This window comes from Chiroxiphia lanceolata, chromosome 6, assembly GCF_009829145.1.
Source record: "Chiroxiphia lanceolata isolate bChiLan1 chromosome 6, bChiLan1.pri, whole genome shotgun sequence".
NCBI classification, from domain to species: domain Eukaryota; kingdom Metazoa; phylum Chordata; class Aves; order Passeriformes; family Pipridae; genus Chiroxiphia; species Chiroxiphia lanceolata.
In genome coordinates, this window is record NC_045642.1 from 49279059 (window position 1) to 49306003 (window position 26945).

A 26945-nucleotide genomic window follows, 5' to 3' on the forward strand; every position below is an offset into this window, starting at 1 on the left:
GACTACTCCCTTACATCTCAATGAAACACTACATCACCCCTAATTATTTTCTCTAGTTTCCAGACAAAACTAAAAAAAGTAAACAACCAGGTTAGTATATTTTTTGCAAGAATAATTTGAACACCTACATTTTTTTCCCTCCACCTGAATTCTAGCACCACCATCCACATCGTGTAAAAGAAGTCTTCCTCCAGTCTGGCCTGCATGTCTCAACACCCCTGCCCCAAGGCAGTCACCAGCCAAGCATCCCCCTCAATCCCAGACAGCTCTCAGACTTGGAAGGCTGCAGACCAGCCAGCACATTCGGCACGGCAGCACTAACAACAGCCCACCAGTGACAGTCCCACAGCATCACGGTCAGCCTTGACTTCGCAGTACGACACTCTCTCAAGGCCTGGCTTCAAGAGAAGACCAAATCCAGTGTAAAGTACTAAAGTGCAAATTTTTTGAACCTACAAAAAGCACTGGCCTGCATATTGGTCAGACATAATACCTACAGTTCCAATTACTAATTTCCGATAGTTTACAACAGCAGCCAAGTGCCCCAGGGCACTTTTAAACCACAGACCCTGTTTACAGAGGTACACTACAGCTCCATTTATATCCCTGTCTGTCTTCAGCATATTCAGTCAGAAGTGACTCTGGAAAAGTAAGAGATCATTTAATTATGATTTTATTCCACTGTTTTCACACTGTGGTGTTCTCCTTAGAAAAATACTAGTAAGGTCATGCCTAGACTTTTTTCGGAAGACTTTCCCTGGTGAAGATTAACGTCTCTATTCACACCACAAGTGGGTAAAAAAAAAACAAAACCTACAGACAAACAATTAGGAAATGAAAGAAAAAAAATGTAAAACTGCATTTTTCGCCATTTAAGGCTATGAACTGAAAAAGAATGAATAAGCTCTTATGTCAAAACCAAACAAAATTTTTATATTGTTGACTGCAGAAATATCTCTCTTTTTCAAGTAGTTCTTTGTAAAATATGTCACTATAACTAAGGCCCTAACCCACAGTCTTGCATCCTACCTTACAGTAAACTTTTTACAGATGATTCTAGAGATAACCTGTGTGCCAAACTTGCCATTAAACTTCTCCCTCTGCTCATACACAAGAGAGAACTAGCAAGAACATAATATCAAAGAGCACATTTCTTTTCATTTCTTCCTCAAAGTTAATCACTGCCTTGGCACTAGGCTTGCTCAAGATGCATTACCTAATGTCTCTACCCACCTACAGCCATACAGCTCTTGTGCTGTAATTAAATGGCACCAAGCCAAACATCACTGGTCTTGCACCTTTCTAGTAGCATAAGCAGGTAGGACATGCTTATGCTGTCGAGTACCAAACACCTCCACTGATGATGAACGTGCTCGGACAACACGGGCGACAGAAGCTGTGGATGAAGCTTGCCATCACAGACGCTTCACACACACAGTACAACTTTGTATTTATTCCATAAGCCCAGATAAAAAAGTATTTTTAAAAAGCTAAAGTTAGAATTCAGTTTTTCAGTGGAGAGGTTTCATATGAAATGGGTTTTAAAACTGTCCTCCTCTGAGGAGGACATACTGAGCCCCATCAATGCCTCAGTCAGGACACATTCCAGGGACAGGAGGGTAGGACTATAATCTCTGCCTCTCATGCTGTCCCTCAGTTTTACAGCTGATGCTCTTTACCCTCTCACTCACCTCTCTGCTCTCTCACTTGGAACACCAAGGCTTCCACTAGCTGCATCACACAGGCTCAGACTTAACAGTTACCCCAGCCACTTCTTCATCTCACTCCAAAGGCCCATCTATCCTACCCTCCAAGTTGTCATGAAAAACCATACCTTAGAGAAGCAAGACAGAGAGAGCAGAAACACAACCTCCAAAAAATCAACAGCATGGAAAATCTATGGAACACTGCCAGTCTCAGTATAAAACAAGAACAAACACAGTAAAGATCTTCTTTCCCTGATGTAAACATATGGTTTCGGAAGTCAGTACCAGGCCACAAGTAATCCAGAAAATCATGGTAAAAAGAAAACAGTCTTTCTCGCACCAGGACAACTCAACAACACGAACTTCCTTCAGAAGGAGCAGGAACAGCATCCCAACTTAAGTACATGGATGACTCTTGCCTTGGATCAGAAAGGGTGCTTACACCAGCTCAGAGCATCACACAGCAGGCAGCCCACTGATCAACATATCCATCTTCTTTCCTAGATGTGGCTCACAGTTGTTCATTTGAAAAGCAACCAGGAGAGAAGGTACAGGGCCTTGTAGTCTAGAAAGCTTTCATACTGGTTTCGGTATTTTATTCTTTCCCATGAGACCACTCCTTGAAACCTTTACATACACAGAGATTAACTTACCACACTGTGTTCTGCAGACATGCTGTTTTCAGTCCTGTGGATAAGACAACTGATGTAAACAGAGTTCACCTTAAAATACTAAACTTCTTCTAAAGCAAAGTAACTGCCTGCCTTGTTTTCACTTGGAAGGGTTTAGATTACACTGTTCCACTTTCGCTGCTAGTATATGATCTGGCCAGTGTTTCAGAGTTACATTCTCAACTGGAAAGCAAGACCAAAACACTGCTGTGTTGCTTGCTGGTCACTGGAAAGATGTACTGAACTATTTCTCAAACACCATTTCAGAAGATGCATCAAATGATCCTATATTCCAGAAAATAACTATGCAGCCTTAAAATCTCCTAGGAGATCCAGGCCTCATTTAGAGGGGAAAAAATAGTTTCTTGGTACAACGGCAAACAGCAGCTTCTTTTAGGAAAACAGGCTGCAGACCATACCTGATCTTCTAATTTTTAAATAAGCATGACAAAACCAAGCTGTTACTCACTTCTGATACAACCCTCAGCCAGCCAATCTTCAGTCTTTCAGATATTTAGTACAACTAAAAATTGTGTAGAATAAACACAAAAGAGTACAGACTTCCTGAAGAGCCAGTCCCAGTAAACAACCTGCAGATGTGAAAGAAAATGAATCACTTCTGAGAAGTGATTATTATTTTTTTTTTCCAGTTCACAGCTAGATGGGTAAGTTACACAGCACCTTCATAGATAAGCTGCTACAAGAAGAATAAAAGACTCCTACTTTGGGGGATTTTTTTTTTCCAAAGTTCCTGTATTAGATAAATCTTCCCATTGGTATCAGTAGGTTTAGGTTCAAGCTCAAATTTATTTGTAGCTTCCAGAGTTTTCATTTCCCTGTGTTTTATCAGGTTTTTTGTTGGAAAGTGCTCTACTTGCTCTATGTACGGGGTTACAAGGGCCTTCCTGGAACTCAGGCAGCCACACAAGAAGCAGAGAAAAACGTAAGCAAGAAAACAACCCTTATCACTATCACTGTCCCTTCTGCACTGGATTGGTACAGAGCCTCCTGGCTCCTTCTCATCTTTGCTTTTCAAACCATAGTTTCACTTTCACCACAAATTAAAATTACCAAGTTAGCAAAGTCAGTGCAAACAGATGAAATCTTAGCTTGGCAAAAACTGAGTAACTACTTACTCTCCATACGATGAACTGAAAACATTCATTAGCTAAATAGGTCTGAAAGAAAACAGCAGTTGAGAGAGCTCAGCAACTAGGTCTGATGATATTTCTTTTATAGAAATCACCAATGGGAAGCAGACAAGTTTTAACAACTTGAATTCTTAATTTTGAACCATGTGTTGGAGCAGCTAAACGCGAATTAAGAGCTGCTGACAAATAACAAGATAAAGTAATAAACACATTGGCTCTCCTTTGAGATCTATGATCTATGAGCAATGTACACTCAGTTCAGCCAGTCAACAGTGTTCTGACAGGTTTGTATTATTTCAGCATTTGACAGGCAGAAAAAGCATATTGGGAAATTCACTAATTTACTTAAATTACGGTGAAGCCAACTACTAAGCCAAAAGCCAGGCCTATTTTGGCTGCCAGGACTATGCCTGATTCAAGGGTCTTTTTTTCTATTCTCTCTTGGATAAGAGAGTATTCTTTGATTTGGAAACTCCCTGTACAACCCCCGCGCCAGCGAATACATGGAAGACATCAAGATTTAAATACATTTCAATTGTTTGCAGCTCATCTACATACACCTAAGACTTTACTCATATTTCAAAGCTGTCTGGGTGGTGTGCTTCAGACTCATAGTAAAACTACATACTTACAGTACAGAGGGAAAGAGCCACCTCTCAGGATTTTTTGGGACTGGTCTTGCAAAAATGCCTCAGTTTCTGTAGGCATCCAACACCAACATCAGACATTTTGAATAAATAATTAAATTTCCTGAAGTGTTGGAGAGGGGGGAAAAGGCACGGGAAAGAATTTTCACTTTCAAAGGCATACAGGAATGAGAAAAACTTAACCCTTTAGTAGTTTTTATTTCACCAAAAGGAGGTCAAGCTTTACTGAAAGAGAACCTTCATCCCTCCTCTTACAGAAGGCTCCAACAATTATCCTCTCAAAACCAAAGCAGCTGCTGAAGACAGCCTCACATAGACACTAATGTTTCAAAGACCAAAAAATATTAAACCAAAAACATTCTCCAGCACAAGTCTTCCTTTACTGTAATAATCAATCGGGTTAGAAAAGACCTCCGATATCATCAAGTTCAACCCTTGATCCAACACCACCATGGTTACTAGACCATGGCACTAAGTGCCACATCCAGTCTCATCTGAAAAATCTTAAAAACCTGGATGTTGGATCAAGGGTTGGACTTGATGATATCGAAGGCCTTTTCCAACCCGGTTGATTCTATGATTCTATGATTAGCAGCACTGCTGGGCTGCTCCATTCTGCCTGGATCTGCCACAAACGACAGGCAACCTACTTCAATTTAATGGGAGAGTGAACCAGGATATTTCATACAGACCATGTACGTTTTCCAGAAACAAACATTTTGTGTTTCAGGTTTCACTGCCAGCAGCAAGTGTGCTAAAAATCTATTCTTACAGGGAGCTTTCACACCCACATATCAGTCAACATAAGTAAAGGTGGCAGCAGCACTAACAGGAAACTCAAATACTATACTTGGTCCTACAAAAACAAATTTCAAATTACTCCACCGGATACTTCCCTGGGCCAAGCAGGTATTTAGAGTATTTTTAATGGCACCAGGGTTGAATGCTTTAATTACTACCTACCACATTTTTGATTCTTGGCCATCAATCGTTGTTATCAAGCCATGACATCTTTAAAGTGCCTGCTCTCAGAAGCTATGGTACAACAAAGCAAGAACAAACCAGCAAAAGAAATCCATGTGGTGATCCCAGGTTTGCCACCAAACTTGTGCCACTATGAACAAAATCTATTCAATTCCTGTCTCCCAGGTTTTCCATTTAAAAAAAAAAAAAAATCTGAACACCAGGTATATCCAGTACCCAAGGAATCCAACTACAGAGATTCCCAACAGCCTCAGAGGGAGTTGGATTAGGCCAAGATCTGCAAACATGGTCAGCTCTCATCAAAGTCAAGGAAACTCAGCACTTTAAAAACTAGGAGCTTTTGAGAATGTCAGCCTACTTTGAATGCAAGGATTACTATTTTTGGAATAAGCACTTGTACACAGAACTTGGTCCCCATGTAAATTGTCTATGGAACAAGATTTAAAGATCTTGATCTTACATATGAGGAAACAGCTTTGCCCCAAAAGAAATCTGTGGTAAAGTCATCGTAGAATAAATTACTTTGTTTCCAAAGTCTTTACCCAAGCTAGGAATGAAGCATCTTAATTATCGTCTCCTAATTGCAGTTACTGTAATTTGGGGCGGGGAGCAGGGAAGAAACACACTTTTCCACAGTCCGCTGGTACGAAAGCTGGCCAAAAAAAGTGACTTTAAAAACACACATTGGCTGTAGTAAGTGTTCTAACCATGTTCTGTGGCTTCAGAAACACATTTTCCTCTTTGAACAAACTCCCATATCCGATTCTACAGAATTTTTTCACAATGACAAACAGGAGAAACTACTAACAAGGGGAAATCAGGGAAGTTATTTGTTAATAAACGAACAGTTACACCATGTCAGACTGAAGGTCCCATCTACTCTGCCTCTAGCTGTTCTTTCTGTTTTATAGCCAAAGACACAAAAGAAACATCCCAAAATACTGTTTTCCTTCAGTGATTCTCCTGCAATCAGAGCTACACTGTTTCTTTGCCACTGCAAAAAATACTAAGGGAACACCTGCCAAAAAGGAATGGGATTAAGCATGACAATTTAATAAATTATTCAAGACAAAGGAGAGATCGAATCACAGCACAAAAATATTGTGCCAACCCCCACCCAAAAAATACCTATTGTGAACAAAGATGTAGCCCTTCGCTGACCAGGAAACTGCTACACACAGTAGCACAAAAATGAGAAATGACTTACTAGAAAAACTGGAGGTTGGCACAGCACACCTGGAAGTGACAGTCTGCTGTAACCATATTTTTCTCCAAGGCACTTGAGCTTATTTTACTTAGAGAAAAAAGATAAAACTCCCCAATGACCCTATGCCTTTGTCATTCAATCACTTCTGACTCTTCACAGAATCGTTGTGGGCTCCAATCCTAGTTGACTCAAATGAGCACTTACATCCCACCGATCTCTTAGAAACATTCAGCATTAAAACACAGCAACTGACCAGCATCAATCAAATAAAGTCTTCTCTACTCTCTAGAGACTTCTCAGGAAGACATGATCTATATGCTAAAGATCCACGTGGTTTGATTACAACACCCAGAACCAATGATAACCTCTGAAGGTAATTCACAGAAAAGCTAGCCAAGACAGGTTTTAAATCACATTTAGACCAGACAATAATAAGATCCACTATTTTTCCTGCAAAAGAGCAAGTTCTGATCCACAAAAATGCTCTATCTTGCGGTGCAATGCTATTTCAAAACAAGTAATCCATCACTAGTGAGCAACAAAAGTGATGAAGATCAATGCCCTACACCATACATAAAGAGTAAAGCTACAGTTACTTTGCACTAACAAAGTAATCAGAAGGGAAATCAGCTAAAAAGTTCTTTAAACAAAGTTAGGCCCAAACAAAAGCAATTTAAACTTTGGGATGCCTATGACCAAAGATTTTAAATTCTACCGGATTGTGGGAAAAAACAAAAACCAAGACCAAACAAAACCAAACCACCAAAATTCAAAGTACAAATTCTCCCATATGCTCAGAACTGAGGGCCTAAAATAGCATTAGAGAGAGAAAGGAAAAGAAAATGGAGTTTCAATGCCCTATCTAGCAGCAAGTCTGTACTTTCTATTCAAAGTGTGCTAAACTTTTGGTTCTATAAAGGCCAGGAGAGAGGTAAAATAAAGACCTAATTTTCAAAATTCACTCCAACCTGGATAAAGTCCCTGGACTTTGATCTATTCCTTGAGACAGAAGGAAAGGTTATACCAAAATGTCAAGCCACAAAGTCAAAGTATAACCCTATCCAGCGCTTTTCCACCAGCAAATAGATCTCCTTTTCTCCTGTAGCCCCAGCTCCCACTTGCACTCCATGCAACCAGGAACAACTGAAAAACAACAAACCATTTTCCTCCACAGATTAAATGCACTTTAAAAGGTGGCAGTTTTGAAAAAGAAAGCTTCTACTGAGGGACAAAGGGTGCTGTTCAATTCTATCATCACATACTCTTTCCACAGCACACAGTGCTTCAACCCAATATGCCAGCAATAATACTTTCTTTTTACTCTTATGCTTTCCCCTTTTCTGCTACATACACGGTACAGGTCAGCAACTACAAGTTTGGGGGGTTTTTACACCATCAGCCTTTCATCAAAAGAGTACTCTTCCTTAGTTTTTTCTTTTCCCCTTTCCTCCCTCTTACACACACTTTTACAGTAGTTTTTCTTTCAGTGCTTGAAAACTACCAGATTGACAGCTCCAGTGAATTAAGCTCCCTCTTTGTCGGCAAAACAAGAGCAGCACCACAGGCAACCTCAGAACAAACTCTATCCTTCTCTTCCCATCCCTCCAACCAGCAAGTGTATCTGAATGCTGAGCTTCGCACACAGCTCTATCATGCCACAGCGCCCTGTACAGTCTCTGATAACGTGGTTTATCCAGACTAGTCCAGAGGACGCTTACGTTACAGCCACACATGCTGGAAACATGATTCAACACATTATCGGCACGTAGCTGTGCCAGACAGCACAGCTACTCTGAAACCACGAGGCTGAGCTGAGCACAGGCACATCTGTGCTCAAAGATTGACTGGCAAAGAAAATCCATTTTAACAACAGTGTGAAAGAATGCTGAGTTGAAGCAACTCAAAGTCATACTTGAGACTACAAAAAGGCAATGTTAACTGAAAAATCAACAGGAAGACGAGAAAAACTCAATGTGCTCAATACCAGACAAAAGATGAGTGCAGATCTTACTTGAAAATTAATTGTACATTTGGCATAAATGCTAGAGAGACAGGTCTTCTCTTACTATTGCAGTACTTTGCTTCACTTTTTGAGAGTGCTCCTCTGCTATGTTACCACTTAACCTGGTCAGGCAGCAAATGTGGATCTGGACACTCTCCTCTCTTCACTTACAAGGGGTTTATAGGTTCCAAAAAACCCTCCACTGTTGGTTGCAAGTCACGGATGAGCATGTACTAGATTAAGTTAGAAGACAGCTCCTAAACTGTACCCAGCTTTTAGTTCCTCCTCCCTTTTCTGCAAGCTTTTCTATTTTTAGCAGGAAAGTGTTTTCTTTTAGGGAAAGAACTTTTTACTTCTGAACTTCAAGACATCTTGACCGAAACGACCTTTTTTCTAATTAGTCAAGAGCCAGAGCGCTTTAGTAAAATGAACATGTCATCATGGCTGGGCTTCGCGAACGAAGATTTGGGAAGGGCTCTATCCAATTTCGTTACACGCGCGCTGGTGGCTAAAAAGGAGGGGTTTTTTGTTTGTTAGGGTTTGGTTTTTTGGTGTGGTTTTTTTGTTTGTTTGTTTTTGTTTTGTGTATGTGTATGTATTCATTTTGCTTGGAATGAACATGTACACATACATTTAAAAATAAGTAATATCTATTCCTTTACAGGTTTTAAAAACAAACAAAAAACCTTAACAAACAAAAAACCTCACAACACAATAGAAGCAACTTTGGTTTTACCCATGCTTTTACTCACAACAAAACTGGAGAATTGCCAACAAGTGCCAATAGCTTCCTTATGTTCCTGTGATGCCAGAAATGAAAGTGAGTTCAAAAATGCATTAAAAGGTTTATGTGGAGCAGATCCACCTGTGGCTATTGAACGTGGTACCATGGACACAACTGCTGCCACTGGAGTCTCTAAACAGTAACTGACAGAAGGCAAGAGAGTCTGCCAAGGGGAAGGTGAGCACATTTGCTCTGTGCCTCATACTTTCTCTAAGCATCTGCTTAGAGATCAGTCCCAGCTGGCTGGGTTCAGGTCTGTTTGGCTGCCCTCATGCTCTTCAGATGGCCTGTCAACCAAAACACCTCCAAGCAGTTAGAGCCCCGGCTATGGAACAAACACACTAGTGAACTTGTACAGGAGTAACCTCACTGTTACCTACCCCCTGCTACCCTCTCACCCTTCAAACACCAGCAAGGAGAGCCCATTCTGCCTGCACTGGTACCAGACTCCAATGACAGCAGGCAGAGGCGGCTGGATCCTCAGCCTGTAATTTCTCCTAAACTGAGACGAGATTTTGTAATCAAAGGAACAGCGTGTTCCTGAACAAAGCAGCATCTACATACAGCTGTATGACACACAGATAGAGCTAAAGAACAACAGTTTTCAGTATTTACATTCACCTCTGGTTTGTTTTTTAACTGCAAGGAAATAAACAAGTTTCTCCTCGAAGCACACACACGTATCCAGTCAAGTTTAAGTGGTCACTGCTGGACTCACCAAACCATACCATACTGCTGAAGCAGGCAGTGTTTCATAGCCCACTTATACAAATGACAACACTATTCATTCTTGTAGGGAAAGCAGGCTGACGAGATAAGGAATAAGCCTAGTCATCACACCAATTCTTTTAACCACTATATTCATTTCAGAGTGGCAGGGAGAAAGGACTGCAGCACTATGGTTGCCCATGGGGCAGGTGTGGCATTTTGTAAGTGAACCTTTATGATATCATTTCCCTCCAGCACCATTAATCACCCCAGACATCACTTGTTCTATCAGCTATTAACCAGTTGTCCCAACCCCAACATGCAGATAACTTTATCAAGGTTAGGCAGCAAGTCATTACTAAGCACTACAACAGGCAGTGCCAAAGGCCTTGTTTCCAGAGAATCCTCTGAACTATTTCCTCCTGGTGTAACAGAAGACATTACACTATTACATGTACTTATCCAGACCTAGCATCAGGGAGAAAAATGCAGAAAGTACAAAAAGTCAGCAGCACTTTAAATCATATAATTTCAGAAAAGGACAACTATGTTGCTTATGGCCAAAACATTCAACTCAAACCAGGTCTCTTAAAGCACTGATTTTTAGTCCATAAGTGCTCTTTGAGGGGGGACTCCCTCAGTGTGCATGAATGTTTGTGGTGTGGTCTGATGAGACAAACACGGGGCTTCAGAATGACAGCCAGGAGCATCCCAGCTTCACAGGTCAAGATTTCGTATGTCTTTTGCTGCAGACTTGTCTTATTCACTTATTTTTCCTCCTTTGCCAGTGGCACCATGCAGAATGCAGTTTCACAAGGCAGTGCCTCTGCACCTAGACTGAACATGCAGAATCAATGTGTTACAGAGGGAAAGGACTGGAGACAGCCTTGTTGACAAGGAGGAAGAAAAGCCTGTGAGGAGTGTGATGAAGAGCAAAAATAAGCCTGGTTTTGAGGAGGAAGGACCAACTTCGGATTTTTTCAAGCAAGCAAACTTAACTCAGCTGTATGTGACAAGACAAGACACGCTATAAATCTTCACTATCTGGCATCTCAGGGGAGATTAAACAGTTCAATGTGAACAGAACCTGCTTCCAAGTTCCGTGTCTGGCTCTGTCAATTACTTTCCTAAAAGTGCCGCTGGAAACATGATTTTCTCCACTCTACAGATCAGAGCCTCGAGAGCCCTCAGAGCAACCTCTCAATGAGCACACACCCTGCTGCCTGCATAGGTAGTAGCCTGGTTGTGAGAAAGAGCAGACTTCTGCTTTGGTTCCCAACTCACAGGAATTACTTGACAGAATTTGCATGAGTGGCAATCACACTCCAGCCAAAATAGCCCAAGCACTGCAGTTGGGAGGAAAGAGAATTACAAGTAACAACATTCTACTTGGAACTAAAGGACATTCCCTTCCACAAAAATTAGCTATTTTAAAAGCCATTCCTAAAGTACATGGTTGTCCTCCAAAAAGGATTTCTCTCTGCAAACAGAGAGAATACTAACCAGCATTTTTGTAGTATTTGGACAGTATGGAAGTATCAGCAGTTTCCTCCTTGATCATATAAAGCATGTAACTCCTTCTGAGAAGAGTTAATTCCATCAGCACAAAACAAACCATTGTTTCAAGGACTGAACACTGAAATAAAAAATGAGAAAAAAAAAGATAACCAGACGAGATGGTTTGTTCCACAACACTATGGTACAGATGTGCCCATCCCAGGTGGTTATTTTATCTGTTATCATGCTTATTTTAGTGTTTCACATGCACTGCTTCCTTCTTTCCTTGGAACATATTCAAGAATGTCATCTCACCAAAAAGTGTCAACAGTTGAGAAGAATAGCACATTATCCAGCCAGTATCAGGAGATATGCTGTCCATTGGTGCTTCCCAGGTGCAGCATATTAAGGCAGAGGAAACACTTTCTGTCATCTCTGACACCCATTTCAGGCTGAGCCTATATATTCAAAAAAACTGCACACACAGAGTGTGTGCCTAGACTTCCCAAGTCATGATTCCTGAATTAGCGAAGGGACTTCAAGCTATTTAATGTACACAAAGAGCAGTTTCTCAGGCTCATACTGCACTATTACAGATTGGACCAAACCAAGGACAGCACTCACCTCAGCAGAGCTCAATATCTCTGTCTTGAAATAGGACCACAGGCACGTTTCATTCCCACCACGTTTGTCCAAACCGGTTGCGGAAGTCTCAAGCAACAAATTCCACTGCCTACCGAGACAATCACATTGTCTTTTCCACCTTCCTGTCATCCCTCCTTCTTGGCACAATTGAAGGCCACTACTTTTTGTTCTGCCTACAACAGAACTGGGAAATATGCTTGGCGGGGGATGGGGGGAACTTGTGTTGGGGTTTTTTTTCTTTCCTACAAGTTTTTTACAGTGTCTGAACATCCATCTCCAGCCTCTTGCACAGTACAATACACTGTATTTACAAAACCTCCAATCCTTCTCACTGCTCTCTTTTGGGCACCTCCCAGCTGCTCGGCCTTTTCCCTGAAATGCCATGCCCCAGGCTAAAGGCAGGAGGTGAGACTACGGTAGCAAGAACCTTATCAGTGCTGTGCAGAATGGAGGCCCTACCTCATGCGCCTTGCAGGCTCTGTTTCGACTGACACACCCCAAGATGACATTCATTTGGGGGTTCTGGGGGCTTTTTTTGGCAACACTGTCAATCTGTATCCAGCCTGTGACCTGCAAAAGAATGCAGATCTGTGTCTGAAGAGCTGCCACCCGGCCAGGTTTACTATTGCTCCTTGCTGCGTATCAGTTCCAACAGGTTGTGGTAAAGGGATGTTCCATGAGGAGGACGCAAACTTCCTCCACCTGAGGTAAATGATTGCTAGACCACAAAACAGAGTCGCTATGAAAGGGTGATTGTTACAGTCCCTTGTGTAGTGGAGCAGCTGCACTCTGTGTTCCCATGAAATGGTTCTGCAAGCATAACGCCGTAAGCTTTCTGTGAGAAGAACGCCTGCCAATAAGTGTTCCCAGACATTAAGAAAATGCACACATATCCAGTTCTTCTGGGATGTAAAGTCTTCTCCACACACTACTGGAAGGAGGAGCAGGGACTCAAATACAATGAGCTTTTCCTCCAAGAAATACATGGGGTTTTGCTACTACCTTCAACACCGTTTCATGGTTCAGTGCAATTTCTACCACTAGGTTAGTTCTAAGTCTTTGTTAGAGTTGATGTCAAAGAAACCTACCCACCCATCTGGCCCCCAGTTACTTCTCATGATATAGTATTTCAGACTAACACAAGCAACAATGGGAGCTATTGATCAACACACATACATTTTATTTTTATGGCTTTTAAGGCTGTAAAAGCTAACTGGCACAAGCCAGACATTTAACAAAAGTAGTATTTAGGGTTTTTTTGTGGGGAATTGGGGTTAAAGAAAATTCCTTGACTTCTTCCTGGAAAAAATATGTAATATACTTCATGCCTACTATATAAAGAAACAGATTATTTTAATACCCTCAAAACAGCATTATTCTTAAATCTGTCTTATAAGTCATGTTTAGGTTCTTGGGCACAGTCCATGGCACACAAGAGATTGTAAATAAAATTTAGAAAAGAAAAGGAAAGCCATACAGATCTACAGCACTGAAAAAACATTTGTTTTTATGGTAGATTTGCTAAACAGAGCAGTTTCTTATATATGCTACAATAAGGCTTAACTATCTATCACAAATTAAATGGACAGAAGTTGAAGAACCAATTTAACTTAAAGAAAAAAAACCAAACTATTTCAAGTCACAGAAATTTAAATTATGCATACTAATATTTTGGTGGGAAAAAAAAATCATTGGTTGCTATATTCAGCAGATTGACCTGGTATCAGCATCAAAATGGTTTCATCATAACTCAGTGAAAAAAAAAAAAACCAAAACCAAACCAACCCACCACAGTGACCTGTCATAATTAAATGGTCTTCAGCACAGGTGACATGCTCTACCAGGACCTACATGCCTAAAGTACATAAAACCAAGACTTGCTGAACTGATGCAAGTCACAATTCATGAACATGGTCTCGAGTTTCAAAACAGTCTTCACCAGTGCATGGCACCTGGGAATCCAAACTGGACCAAGATGCCTTAGCTTCCTGTGTGTCAAGGAATGCTATTGGTTTGTCATGGATGATCTCTCAAGGAGGAAAGACGAACATTTGGCTTGCCTACTAAAAGTCAAGACAACTGGGCTTTACTAGGAGCCATAACTCAATTACCCCACTTCCACTGCTTTTTGTGGGCAGAATTTGAGTTTCTCAGAATTTCTATAATTTCCTGAGAACTTCTCCCTCCCAGATGCACACTCTGCTTTTATGAGAAAAAACACAGTACAGTAAAATCCATAAATAATCTGGGTGTTAGGGTACGCAAGCACAGTTCTTCTGTCAGTCAAATTGTAGGATTTATCATGACATGAGTTACCTCTTCAGGTAACTCTTTAACTCCTTTCCTATTCGTTTTCTACATGCCATAAAGAGGAAATTCTGACTCATTATGAATATAGCTACACAGAAAAGATACCACATTACCATGCAAACTTAAAGGCTGCACATGTGAATGCTTTTGCCCAAAATAACTGAGAGCCAGCTTATCATTCAGAAATGGGTGACTTTAAATTATCTCCTCTTGGATGAGGCATATTTCACTTCACATCACTGTAACTTATTCATGTTGCCATGCCCTTACTGCCTTGCATCTCCACAGCTCCCTGAAGAGACCATAGTAACAGCTGACAAGCAGAACAACTACAAAGGAAATGGAGGCTTTTACACAGTGAAGAGCCATTTGTAAACGGCTGCAGCTCGCTAATCTTAACTGGTGCCAAACACAGCACAACTCACTTTCTGAGAAGATATATGCATTTTTCTGTACTACCACCACCACTCCTCACACAGCATGAACAGGAGTCCTTTTATTCACAACATCCACAGAGACCTGGCAGTACACCAATGCATATTTTACAGAATGATAATGTGGGCATCCAAGAGTCTTTACCACCATCTGACATTGACAGAACATCTCATCTCTATAATGGAATGTGGCATCTCCATTTCCCTAACCTTGCATTAGTGCTCATGCACCTGCACACTGACAGCCATTCCGAGGTCAATGTGATGAGCAGGGAACTGATTGGATTGAGAGTCTTTGCCAGCTGCATAACCACTAAATGCAGCTTGAGACAGAGAGTGAGTCCAAGCAGCTAGAGAAAGGACGAACTGCTCCTTTCAGCAGCAGAGACACATCAGCATCAGAACTACACATCACAGGCTCCTAAATTCTCAGTTATGAGCACCCAGAAACTTTGTCTTACTTTTTATCAGGGCATAGATACTCTGTATTTTGCCAATACCCAGCAACCTAAAACTCTGATACCATGCCATCATTTTGGTGAAGCAGAACATAAAGGCTCATGGGAAAGTCTACTTGACATGCACAAACCAGACATTTGCACACTGCAGTCCCACGAGGACCCTACCTGGGGAACTGCAGCCACAGCAGATATGCTGGAATGCAGATAACACAAAGCATGGTGTCCTAGCAGCTTTACTCAAAAGCACAGGACTTGGCAATAGTAGCTTCTTAATAATGACTAATAAATTCACTGACAACATAAGAAGCCTGTACCACATGCCCCGTTCCACACAAAAGATCTCAATCTCACATCACAACTCAACTAGGAATACCTTCATATGAGCAAGGCTGAGACAGAAATGCTCCTCTCTCCAGTGAAACTATACTGAGGCACAGAAAGGAACATAAAAGTTTTGCTCCAATAACAGTTTATGAAGTATCTTATGTGGAAAGGAGTTCCTGGGCAGAACCAAAAACCACTTTGGGAAGGAGAAACCAGAACTGAGGATGCACCTCATCCCAAAGGAATGCCCCTGCCGAGGTGCTTCACACATAGCAGGGAGGATGACTAACCTGGCACTGAGGAGGGAGCTCACATTCCTCTCTATACACAGTGGTAGGTTCAGCCAGAGGACCACAGTAAGCTTGGCCCATCTTCAGGTTCGGCCTCCCTTGGGAGGCACCAGCTGCAGGCTTCAAACCGGACTTCCCACTTGCCAGGGTAAGTGCTCTATCCTCCAGGTCAAAAGCTCTTGAGGTACCATTCAGGGATCACTGATCCCCTGCAACAGGCCTGGGAAAACACACTACCTTTTTGCTCACCACCCTGCTCAGAAGCCTAGAGATGTAGATGCATTAAGGGCTGCACTGGGCTCTAATTCAACAATTGGGAACCACTGGTCTGGGCAATAATGTGGAGGTAGATGCAAGCACGGGCATTGCCTTCATCTCCTTAGGCTGCACCTGGAAGGCACAGTCAAGGCTGTTACGCTCTACAAAGAGCACAGCACAGGTAGGATGTATCTACTGTGTCACTGTGAGGACCAAACGTGCAGGGGAGCTCAATGGCCTTTGATACAAGGAAGATTCTCTTGGGGATATAAAGCTTAGGCAATAGTCCCAAGACACTGTTCAGGCAGGACAGCTGCCATGCCAGTCACACAGAAAGTTTCAAGGTGGATACAAACATGAAGAAAGTATTTCAGGTTCTTGCCCAGTCTTTGTGAGCAGAAAGCTAAAAGCAGGACTGCCTATGCCCCAAAGCTGCACCTTAACTGCTGGTCCTCTCACACTGGCTCATTTCAGTTCAGATAATCTAACCTAAAATCTGGAGACACTCTTAAGAGAGCAGTCCAGCACTTAAGACTCTATCACACAAGAGGATGATTCAAACAGATTTTGAAATGTCTGTCCATGACCACTCTAGGATGTCAGTGCTTTGCACTAGAAGTGGCTGCCCTGACAGACTGCAAAGAAATGAAGATTCTTATCCTAACAATACCCCTCATCTAAACTCAGCATGCTTCAGGAGTTCATTAGGAGGTTTCTCTTACTTTCCTGGACTATATTGCTTCATTACAAACCCCTACAAACAAATCTGAACTTTGCAGTCATCCAGAAAGTATATCCCTAGGCAACAGGCAAATAAATTCCAAGTAACAGTCACCATAAAGTACATAGAGAAGACAGCCACATAGTCCACTCTAACACATGAATCACTGTACAGGAATGAGTACCTTTGTCTTGCTTTTTACCATATACAAGATTTCTGGTAAAATGTATGTTGAGCTTGGCACCACTTTTTCTACAGCTGAAAAAGCTTACAAACACACAAGTCATCAAGTAGATGTTAAGCATAGAACACTTGAAATCTTTGCCTAGATGAACACAGCACTCCTCCAGTGTCAGTGGAAGCTACTGGGCAGGAAAACGGAGCATACAAAATATCAGTACAACTTGCTACAGTGACTGTACTTATCCTTAAACCAAATGTTTAACTCTACTTTTACAGAAACACAATAATGCTTTTAAAAGTACCAAAGCACGTATGAACACACATCTCTGTCTAATTTCTATAAATGTTGCTCAAAGCGAGCTTAGCCTGTACAGGATGAGACAGACTAATTTTCACCAAGAAATTAGTAAAGTGTAGCAATAGAGACACTTCTGGGTCAATTTTTACAGCACCATGAAGATCTAAAACTATTAATAAAATTTGTACAGTACACAAAGAAATTATAGATCCATGTTATGTAACACAAGTGTAAGGAATTTCTGAAGTAGAGAAATGATGCAAAGCACCTAGTCAGAAAGAGAAACATGGGCAATAGAGGGCAAAAAGTCAGTTTTGGAGATTGCTAAGCATAACAATGTACAGCACATAATACCAAAAACGAAAGATAAATTACTACAAAAAGTTTTTAATGGATTTCCTGAGATTCTTCCTAAATTCTAGGCATGAAAACTAGCCTATACCAAACCTCAAGGCCCTAAAAATTACGTTTTTCTTAACAGAGGTTAAAAGGTATTTCTGCGCATCAGAAAAACTAATCTCAAATCTCTCGGTAAGGTCAAAACTTAGTCCACAAGTATTTTGTTGGAAAACGACATAAAATTTAAAAAGACGTTAAACCAGAACTTGTGGCCTTTTCTTTATATTTTAAAAAATTGATAAATTTTGCTGAAGTTTGACAGAGGAGATACAGAATGCCAAGTACACAAGCTGATGGAAAAGCTTCTGTCACTTTCTCGAAACAGTTTTCTGTTCCTTTTGCTTCCTTCATCCTTACAGAAAGAAGCAAGTGCTGCCAACAGAAATTTCACAGGGACTGGTGTTTTTAGTATGACATGCTTTAATAAAGTATATTTGAAGTCTCGTAAAATATATTCTGTAAAGTTTGAAAAGACTTCACAGAATCCACCACACAGGTTATGCCGCAAATTTTTAAATTATCAAAACTCATTTAATATCCTTGTTATGAACTATTAGAATTAAATAAGTCAGAAAAAAATGTTATTCAGTATCAGAAGCTGTAATGCATGTGTCACAAGACCTTGGACCCACAACTTCCAATGAAATAATAAAATTGTGTAATATACTGCATAAATTATCCTCTAAGTTGTTCAGATAAAGTCTAAGTACTGCTTATCAAACTAACCTTTACCTCTGGGACTGCACAAAACAGACGCAGTATACTACCTTCGGATGTCTCATTCATGTCTCAGGTGAATACAAGCTTATTCAGGGGTTTGTGGGCCCTAATTTTATATGTTTTCACATGACGTGAAGGAAAGTTATTCCGCGCCGCCTAACTCTTCCTAATAATAATTCGGTTCGTAACAAGGTCCGCAGAGATCCGGGAATGCCAGAGACCTCTCGGCAAGCAGCAGGCAGAAATTACCGCGGGCGGGCAGTACCGCGGGGCTGTGCCGGGCCCTCGCACACCCACGGGGACGCTGCACCGCCCCGGATCGGGTTTCCCGGGAGCGATCGGCAGCGCCCAGGTGAGCGGGAGGCAGGAGCGCACAGCCGCGGCCCGGCGAGCCCTGCGGCCCCAGTCCCGGCGGGCACAGCCGGCTTCGGGAACACGCACCGAGCACGGAACACCCGCGGGCCATGGCCGAGCCCCGAGCGGCCCCAGCCCCATCCCGGGGTCGCCGCCTGCCCCGGCGCTCCCCGCGGCGCGGCCAGGGCCGCCTCCTTACCGGCACAGCTCGGCGAAGGCCTGGAAATTTAGCTTCCTGATCTTCTTCTCGCTCAGCCAGTATCCCACCCGCTTCCCCTTCAGGAAGGTCTGCATGGTGCCGCCCCGCGAGCAGGGGACCACCTCGGGGCGGCGGGGCAGCGCAGCTGCCGCTCGCACTCGGCGCCTGCCAAGCGACGGCTGCAAGGGAAGCAGAGAAAGGAGGATCAGCCGGTTCCCCGCGGCGGGCGCTGCCCCCCGCCCGCCCCAGCTGAGCCGCGCCAGGCGCAGCCCCCGGCAGTCGGGCAGCCCCGGCAGGCCCTGCCCCGCACCGGCGGGCAGCTCGCCCAGGAGGGCAGAGAGGAGCCGCTCCCCGCACCAGCCCCGGAGGCACACCGCCGCCGCCGCCGCTCGCCCCGCGGCACGCCCGCAGCGCCCGCCCGCACGGACCCGCCGCCGAGCTCGCCTCCGTGCCCGCTCGCCGCTGCTGCTGCTGCGCGGCCGCGGTGGTGCTGGTGGTGGTGCTGGTGCTGCTGCAGCCGCTCAGCTCCCCATTTGCCCGCTATTCGCAGCCGCCTCCACTTCCTCCTCCTCCTCCAGCGGGCCGTCCCCTCCGCCGCGCTCCCACCCCCCGCACGGGGCGGGCACCGGGACGCTCCCGCCCGCCGCAGCACCGGGGCCGCGCCCGCCCCGCGGGCACCGCGCCGCCGCCGCCAGGGGGCGCCCGCGCCGCCGCCGCCTTAAAGGGACAGCGCCCCTCGCTGGTTCCGGCCCGGCCCGGCCCGTGGGTGCGCCCTGTGGTTTTGGTTCCTAAGGAGGTTATGTGGCCACTTACATTTCCTACTGGAGCTATTGAAAAGGGTTGTTCAGTACATCTCTCATATAAAAAAGGTTCCAAGAAAATAGGAGTTTTCACTGCAAAACCAAGTATCTTCCTTCTTCCAGCATTTGGCAAGTACCTGTAGGAATTAAATTGAAGTTTCAGTAACGGCTATTTCTTATATAACTTCCTTTTGCAGGAGGCAAAAAAGGAGGCAGGCAATGCAAGCATGAGCTGGCATACTGATTTTTGAGTTGGGCTTTCCTAAACACAGAGGCAGCTGTTCTGTGCTTCATTTGAGAGGAAGAATCTTTCAGTCAATTGCTGGGGTTATCTCACAGCACAAGTATAATTTCCCCATCTTTGTTTCTCCCCATCAGCTGAAATGAGCACCACTTCAGCCCAAACATTTTAATCTGTCTCTCTGGGAATGCCAAGCACGGCCCTTACAGTAACAACATCCCTCAGAGGGGGGTCGGCAGTACCTGCAATCCTGATCTGAGGTGCAGATGATGCTTCTATGATGACGCTTTCTGTGAACTGGGCTTGGAGCCCTGTTCAGTGGGAGCTGCTCGGTGAGTTCTGCTGACTCACAGTGCCACAACAAATGCGGTGTAATAACTTCAGCAGAGTATCAGAAAAGTGGTAGAAGCATCCATGCAAAGAAAAGAAGGGTGAAAGCCTTAAGAAATATGAAAATGGTCATTGACTTAGGCTGTTCTACATTCCTGTTGTTATTCATATGAACAGCAAAGTCATCCTGACCCAAGGGTGTATTGGAAAGTAGGCAGAGAATGGAGTCACCTGCAAAAAGCTCTTACGAATGGTTTTTGAAAATGTATATCACAGCACTTTTTCTCTATTTGTGGTGGTTTTGAGGAATGTGTATGTTTATTTTTCTCCATCATCTTATTTGCTACTCTGTTCTTTATTTTACAGAACACTTTTTATCTTAATCACATTCCCACATTTTGTACAGTTCATTAATCAATGTATCAGAATTAGTAACTATAGTTTGATAGCATGATTCCTGCTGCAGAATATTTTGCTGATATTTAAACATTTTATGGAAGTATGGTAATTTGGGGAAAACCTGTGATTCAAAAAGGTCCAAATACTAGACTTTATCAAACATTATCAAAATTATGTAAGAATCTTGAAACAAATTGACTTGGGTTTCCTGTTATGAAGTGTTTCATTTTGCCAGTATTAGCGCTTTATTTCACCTATCATTTCACTAGACTTATTTTAAACTTTATTAAAATTTGCATCAGTATATTAAGCTCAAAATCTGTATTTGTATCAGAAAGGAATATGAATTTATTGAAACATGAGATTATTGAAGCCAACTTCCTAAATGACTTCTTTCTGAATGTTTTTTTTCTTTGAGAAATGCCACAGCTTCAGGTCAATCTAAATCACAGTTTGCAGAGACAGAAATATTTATGAACTTCTTTCCAGATATGGAAGAGCAGGTTTTAAGAGGTGTTGAGCATTCTTGCCTCCTGTGGAAATGACGAACAGGCACTAAAAAGGAGGAATTTGCTTTGCTCCAATATAGACAAACTTGAACGACATGTATCAGAGACCAGATTCACTCTTAGGAAGGAGAAGGCTGGTAAATGCCTTCATTTTAAACTGCATTTTTTGAATCTTAACCCTTGAACAACTGCAGATGTGGGAAACATTTCATCTGGTGTGCCACTCTACTGCATGTTGCTTAAATGAATTACAATCCTCTGTTTACACTGCAGAGCTAGTTCAGGCAATGCCAAACCTGGGACCACACTAAGCCCCAGGGTAATGTTTACGCAATTCCTGATCGGGAGCAAGTTGACTATTCCTGTGACTTTCTGTGGCTCAATGCTGTAAGCTGCAACTCATGAGCTGCTTCATGCTAATTAAAGGGGTGAGGGTTGATTAAGATCTTGAGCCCTCCAGCAACCAGAACTATCTTCCTCTTCATCTTAGCTTCAGCTACAGGTCAAAGCAGGTTTCCCTTGTTTAGCTGGAACCTCTCACACCTTGTCTTCTAACCCTTTCAACAAATACAGAGGCTCAGACAAGGTTGGGCACTTGCAATGTGGCATAAGTTAGTGAAACTCCATGGAAGTTCATTTTAGAATAAGACGAGGCATCTCCCCTTCATTAGTTATTTAACTATATTGTCTCAATGAGTGATTTTTTCAGCACCTGGCAGAAGTCATGAATGGAAAGAAGATGACAAAGTGATTTTCACTGCCTGCAGTTCAAGCTTTTTACATTTTATTTTTATTTTTTATTATTACAGGACAGATGTTACTCTACTGTGGATGGTCAGGAGGAAGGGCTGAGCCTTCCATGTCAGGACAGGTCTCCCCCTTCTCCAGTTGGTCAAACTGCCAAGTCAGATTATGTGCTAACATGGCACTGCTGGAACAAGGCTGGAGCACAAGAAAAACCCTGCACGTGCAGCTTCTTGGCTTTGAGAGAGAGATTCAAAGAAGGGTCCTGGTACTGCACAGCATCCAGAACTTGTCACCATCAGTGAGGCAGCTAGAGAGAAATGCATGAGAAGCATGATGGGCTGCCACTTCTCAGGTCTCTGCTATATCTACAACTGAATCATCACTGCAAGATTCATGAAAAGGCCAGGTAGGACTTCTCTTCCAAGTGGTTCACTAGAGGACATGTGTGAGTAAAGCTAAGCTTATACAAATTATGGTTGGTTTTCACCGAATTTCTGGCAAAACATATTGTAACCTCAGCTATTGTCTGGAAACTTTTCTGAATGCACTCTGGGCCAGCAGCTTTTAAGTGATAAATCAGTGAAGGTTAGTACTGGGGACGAAAGCTCATTTCTGATGTCTGAGATCAAACGTACCATGGCTAACTCCAGCCAAGGGCTGCTGCAGGGATCTGGTCACGGAGACTCCCGAGAGGGAGCCCCTCCAGTGCCTGATGCTGCCCAACCACACTGCTCTGAAGGACCCCTTGTCCATGGAGATGGAACAGGACAGGCTTTGCCAACTGAAAATCAGACTGTCACTGTACAGTCAGCTCAATCAGCATTTAGAGATGCCATCCCTCCAAAAACTGCCACTTGTTCTCACCTTCTGCCACGCCAGCCCAGCTCATGTGGCCATTCGTGAACAGGATCGGGGAGGCAGGAACTGAGCTGGACTAAAACAAACTCAGAAAGCTGACAACAGTATTTTAGTCTTACCCCAAACCAGTTCCTTAGTCTGGATCACCATCTTTCTTCCTACCCATTTATAGTTGCTCAAGGCAGTGAAGAGGCTGGAAGAAGGAGGCCAGGTAAAGAAAGCACCAAGTTGCCTCTTTTGGTGGCAATCCCACTTCACCCTAGCAGCAGGGATGGGGAAGGCACAGTTCACCCACGTGACTACTCACTCACTCACCTGACAACCTACGCAATTTATGCTTCAGTATTTTGATTTTATAAAGAAAAGATGGATTAGTGAGGACTGACTGAGATTCATCAGCACTTCTGAGATCTTGTAGAGAACAGAAGAAAGAATTCAGCTAGAAGAGCTCAAAAACCTTCCAAAAGAAAGTGACAACAATGCCTGGTAGATAACCAGCCCTGTATGGGCCAATGCAGGGCTGTTCAGGGATTCCTGAGCTCCCACCAGCCCCAGTGGAGCACTGCTTAGATTGCTACCTGTTACACTGGGAGCACAGTGAGCTCTTCTGTTCCAGTCATGAAAAGAGGATAAGTATGAGGGTTTTTGAAACTGCAAGGAAACCACCTTTATGGGAACGTACGTCTTACTTTCTGTGCAGCTCAAAAGTTTGGCTATCCTGAGCTCTGATGAATGTACATGCTGCAGGGAAGAAAGAGAGGGTCTGGTTGCCAAGTTTGCTTGCTTGTCATGTAGCACTTTTGGGGCAGACTCTGTGTGAGCTCGTAAGCCAAGAAAAGCATTTCATCAGCAAACAAAGAATTTAAAACCACAAAAAAAACATGTGGCCAAGATGCAAAAGATGGTGAAGTCCTGTGCTGGTATAATTGTGTCAGTCGGAGCAGACTTTTTAAACTGGTTACTTTTGCTAGTCAAAACCCAAGTGTGGACACAGACTGCACTGCTCTATGTTACCATAGCTCTCTTGCCTTCTACTATGACAACAAGCTACATGGAAATAATGTCCACACAAACTCTTTCATTACAGACACATACAGAGATTTACTTAGGTGATTGCTTCAGTGTAGTTAAAATGATTCAAATTTTGTGTGCAAGGAAATCCTGAAAGATTGCTCTCCAAAGAATCTGGGTGACCTCACAGTGCATTAGGTTTGGATTGAGGCTTGGATAAGGATTAGGCTGCATTGAGATTTGCTCTACCTACAGTTTCACGCTAACAGAGTGGTTATAGCTGTTTGGAGCTTTTTAATCAGGTAGTTTTAAGTGCCTATAATAATTCTGGGAGCATGCTCCCAGCAAAATGAGCCATCTTTCCACAAAAGAAAAATAAAATATTTTGCATTGCTATAATTATTTTTTTATGATGTAACTAGTTTTAAAATTATGAATGTAAATAAGACCAACATGGACATATAACTCTTACATATAAAGTCTTATAAAGTGACCTGAACATATATGAATCCTATGACTATTATCCCATATTTTGCTGATTTACATCTATCTTTGCCTCTTGTGTTAGGAGCACATTGTTCCAGATGATCTAAACAACACATCCTCGTTCCAGTTGTCCTCCACTTCCATGAGTTGTCTGTGGCTACAGCTGAACCTTTTAAACTGCTAAAACTGAGAAAACAGGAAAGACAGAAGTCCGGTGTGGGACACACCATCACTTGCACTTTCTTCTCATGGTTATGGCTCCAAAGATTGAGGACCCTTTTCCTGTTTTGTTTAAATGCTTCCTTAAAAGTTCCCTAACCGTTCACAGGCCACTGTGCTTGCTGATTCTGCATGGTCCCATCAGGAGACACTGTCTTTTTTGCTATCTGGGAAGGGCAGCAATTTCCATCTTTTCAAAAGCTACCACAATGTATAGACTTATATAGACAAGTGCAAAAAGAACAGATGCAGAAAAGCATTTCCAAAGTTCATGCCAGCACTATTCCAAAGCCAACTAACTGTAGCACATTAAAAAAAAACCAAACAAAAAACCAAACCAAATCCATCTGATAGTATCTCCAGCATACGAAGGACACACCCCATTTTTGCCTGTGATGCACTCGCAGAGTAAACTCAAGCTTCATCAACAAGGTGGAGAAAAGGTTTTTGAAACAACCCCAATCCTAACCAAAAGCTTCCCCTGGACAGTCAACAGATCTTTTGGACATGCCACAGCTATCCTGAAGTTAACTAAAGATGCTACAGGGTGCTAATCCAGACACACAGCTGAGAAAGCCTTGCTATGAGTTTGGTGCAGTTCCTTTTCTGCTTGCAAACCTTTCATACTTAGGCATCAGTGGTGCACTGACTTGACTCCTACTTACTGGTGTACTGAAGGCAGGAATATAACCTGCCTTGCTCCACCAGTCATCCCTATCCTTGGCTATTTCCCACTCAGAGTGCATTTTGAAACATAATCTGACCTCAATATTCAATAACCAAAAGAGGCTTTTTTTCCCCCTTCTTGCTCAAATTCCAATTTCATATCCGAAGATTAAACTATACATGTACATCTCCTCCATGTTACCAACACTCTCTGTCCTGTAACATCCCATTTCTATCTCCTACTACACACAGCCCTTCTGAAGGAAGAAGGTCATGCAGAGAAGACTTGGAAATTCAGGAAACAAGTAAGTTACAGAAAACAGTAGATAATCAGCTGTAGTGTAAAAGGGAAAAGGGAGAAAAAAACCCCAAACCAAAGCACCACAAACAAAAAAACCTGGAAAAATCAACTGAGCCTACAATTTGGTTATAGCTCTTGGGCATTTACTAGATTCTCAGGGTTGTAAAGGGAGAGAGATAGCTCATTTAGAATCACAAACTTTCAGACATTTCAAATTGCCTAAATCATGTAAGACACTTGCATGGATGATAAATTCCATTAATACTGGTAATATCACTTTGCTATTAAACTTATCTCACATACTCAGTGCCTGTCAGTCTGTAAATAAAGCCTAGGCAATGAGAATCTCTGAATGCAGGACGTTATAATCCCATAGTGTCATTATGGAGCTGTCTGGACAGGTAGTGCTTCCCAATCATTTTTCTGACAGCTCAAAGGGACACTTCCACAGAGAGGATCATTGCAAATATTTCTGGTGGTTCTGTGTGTCTCTGAACAGGCCACTTCTGTGCCTCATGTTAATATACCTCATATACAAGAGCTGCCTTTAGAGTTGAACATACAATGCCAATGCTGTCCTTTGGGATTTTCCCTTCCCTCAGAGCTTCTGGCAGGGAGAAGGACTGTTAGTGACTAAACCGTTGAAGCCTGCTTGCCTTGAGCCTCAGTTTTCTGGTACATCCTCTGAAGAAAGCTTTTCATGTGGATGAAAAGTTTGTCATAACTTGTGCCTATGAAGATTCCCATTGTTTGATAGGGGATAAGCCCATATTGCATTTCCCTTCATCGGGACACAACTTCCATTATTTGAGTGCAAACATATAGGAGTTCAGTGTCTTAAAGAGTTCTATCCATCTATGTAATTTTTTTGAAATTGTGCAAAAAACCCAAGTACATACACACTCCCTCTTTTACTTATTTATTTGGAAAAACAATGTCAACAAATCAGATGGAAGACAGGTTAGAAGGCCCTTCTTGAACACTCAGCACTTTGTGTAGTGGTTGTTACTGCTCCCTTTGCACCAAGCCTATGCAGTGGGATTCTTGTTCAATATGCAGGCCTGGCAGGATAAATAAGAGAGGGAGAGGAACACCCTAAAATAGAGGAAAGAACTTGTACCACTGTTTGGACCTGCCAAGGAGCTGCCATAAAAGTGTTTCAAGCAGTAGGCAAAGAGGCCTTGGGGCAAAGAGCACCAAACATGGTGCTGAGGCAGACAAGCTCTCCCAGGAACACAGCTGCCTTGTGTTCACATTCAACGTTCAAGCAAAGCCTTCCTTGTACTGTCTTTTGGTATTGTCAGATCAATAATAGGTTTGTATGGCCTGAAAGCTGCACTCTTGAGAAGAAATTCAGTTGGACACAAGTCTCCTGTAATGGGTTTGTTACCTTCCCTGGGAGGGAAAAGGAACTAGATAGATCAC

At 42.7% G+C, this 26945-nt stretch overlaps 1 protein-coding gene across 3 annotated transcripts in view; it reads right to left on the minus strand.

Annotated features, from left to right (window-relative positions):
- ITPK1 (inositol-tetrakisphosphate 1-kinase) overlaps positions 1 to 26945 on the minus strand; it is a 157821-nt gene that overhangs the window by 122312 nt on the left and 8564 nt on the right. Inside the window, exons 1-3 of one of the 3 annotated variants that reach the window (XM_032689956.1) lie at positions 20237 to 20365; positions 19767 to 19890; positions 18954 to 19132 (exon numbers count right to left, since the gene is read on the minus strand). In XM_032689956.1, coding sequence (XP_032545847.1) covers positions 18954 to 19048 — 95 coding nt within the window. In that variant the 5' untranslated portion in view covers positions 19049 to 19132; positions 19767 to 19890; positions 20237 to 20365. Of the gene's footprint in view, positions 1 to 18953; positions 19133 to 19381; positions 19552 to 19766; positions 19891 to 20236; positions 20366 to 26945 lie in introns of those variants that run through there. The other 2 variants (XM_032689955.1, XM_032689957.1) reach the window with 2 other exon arrangements.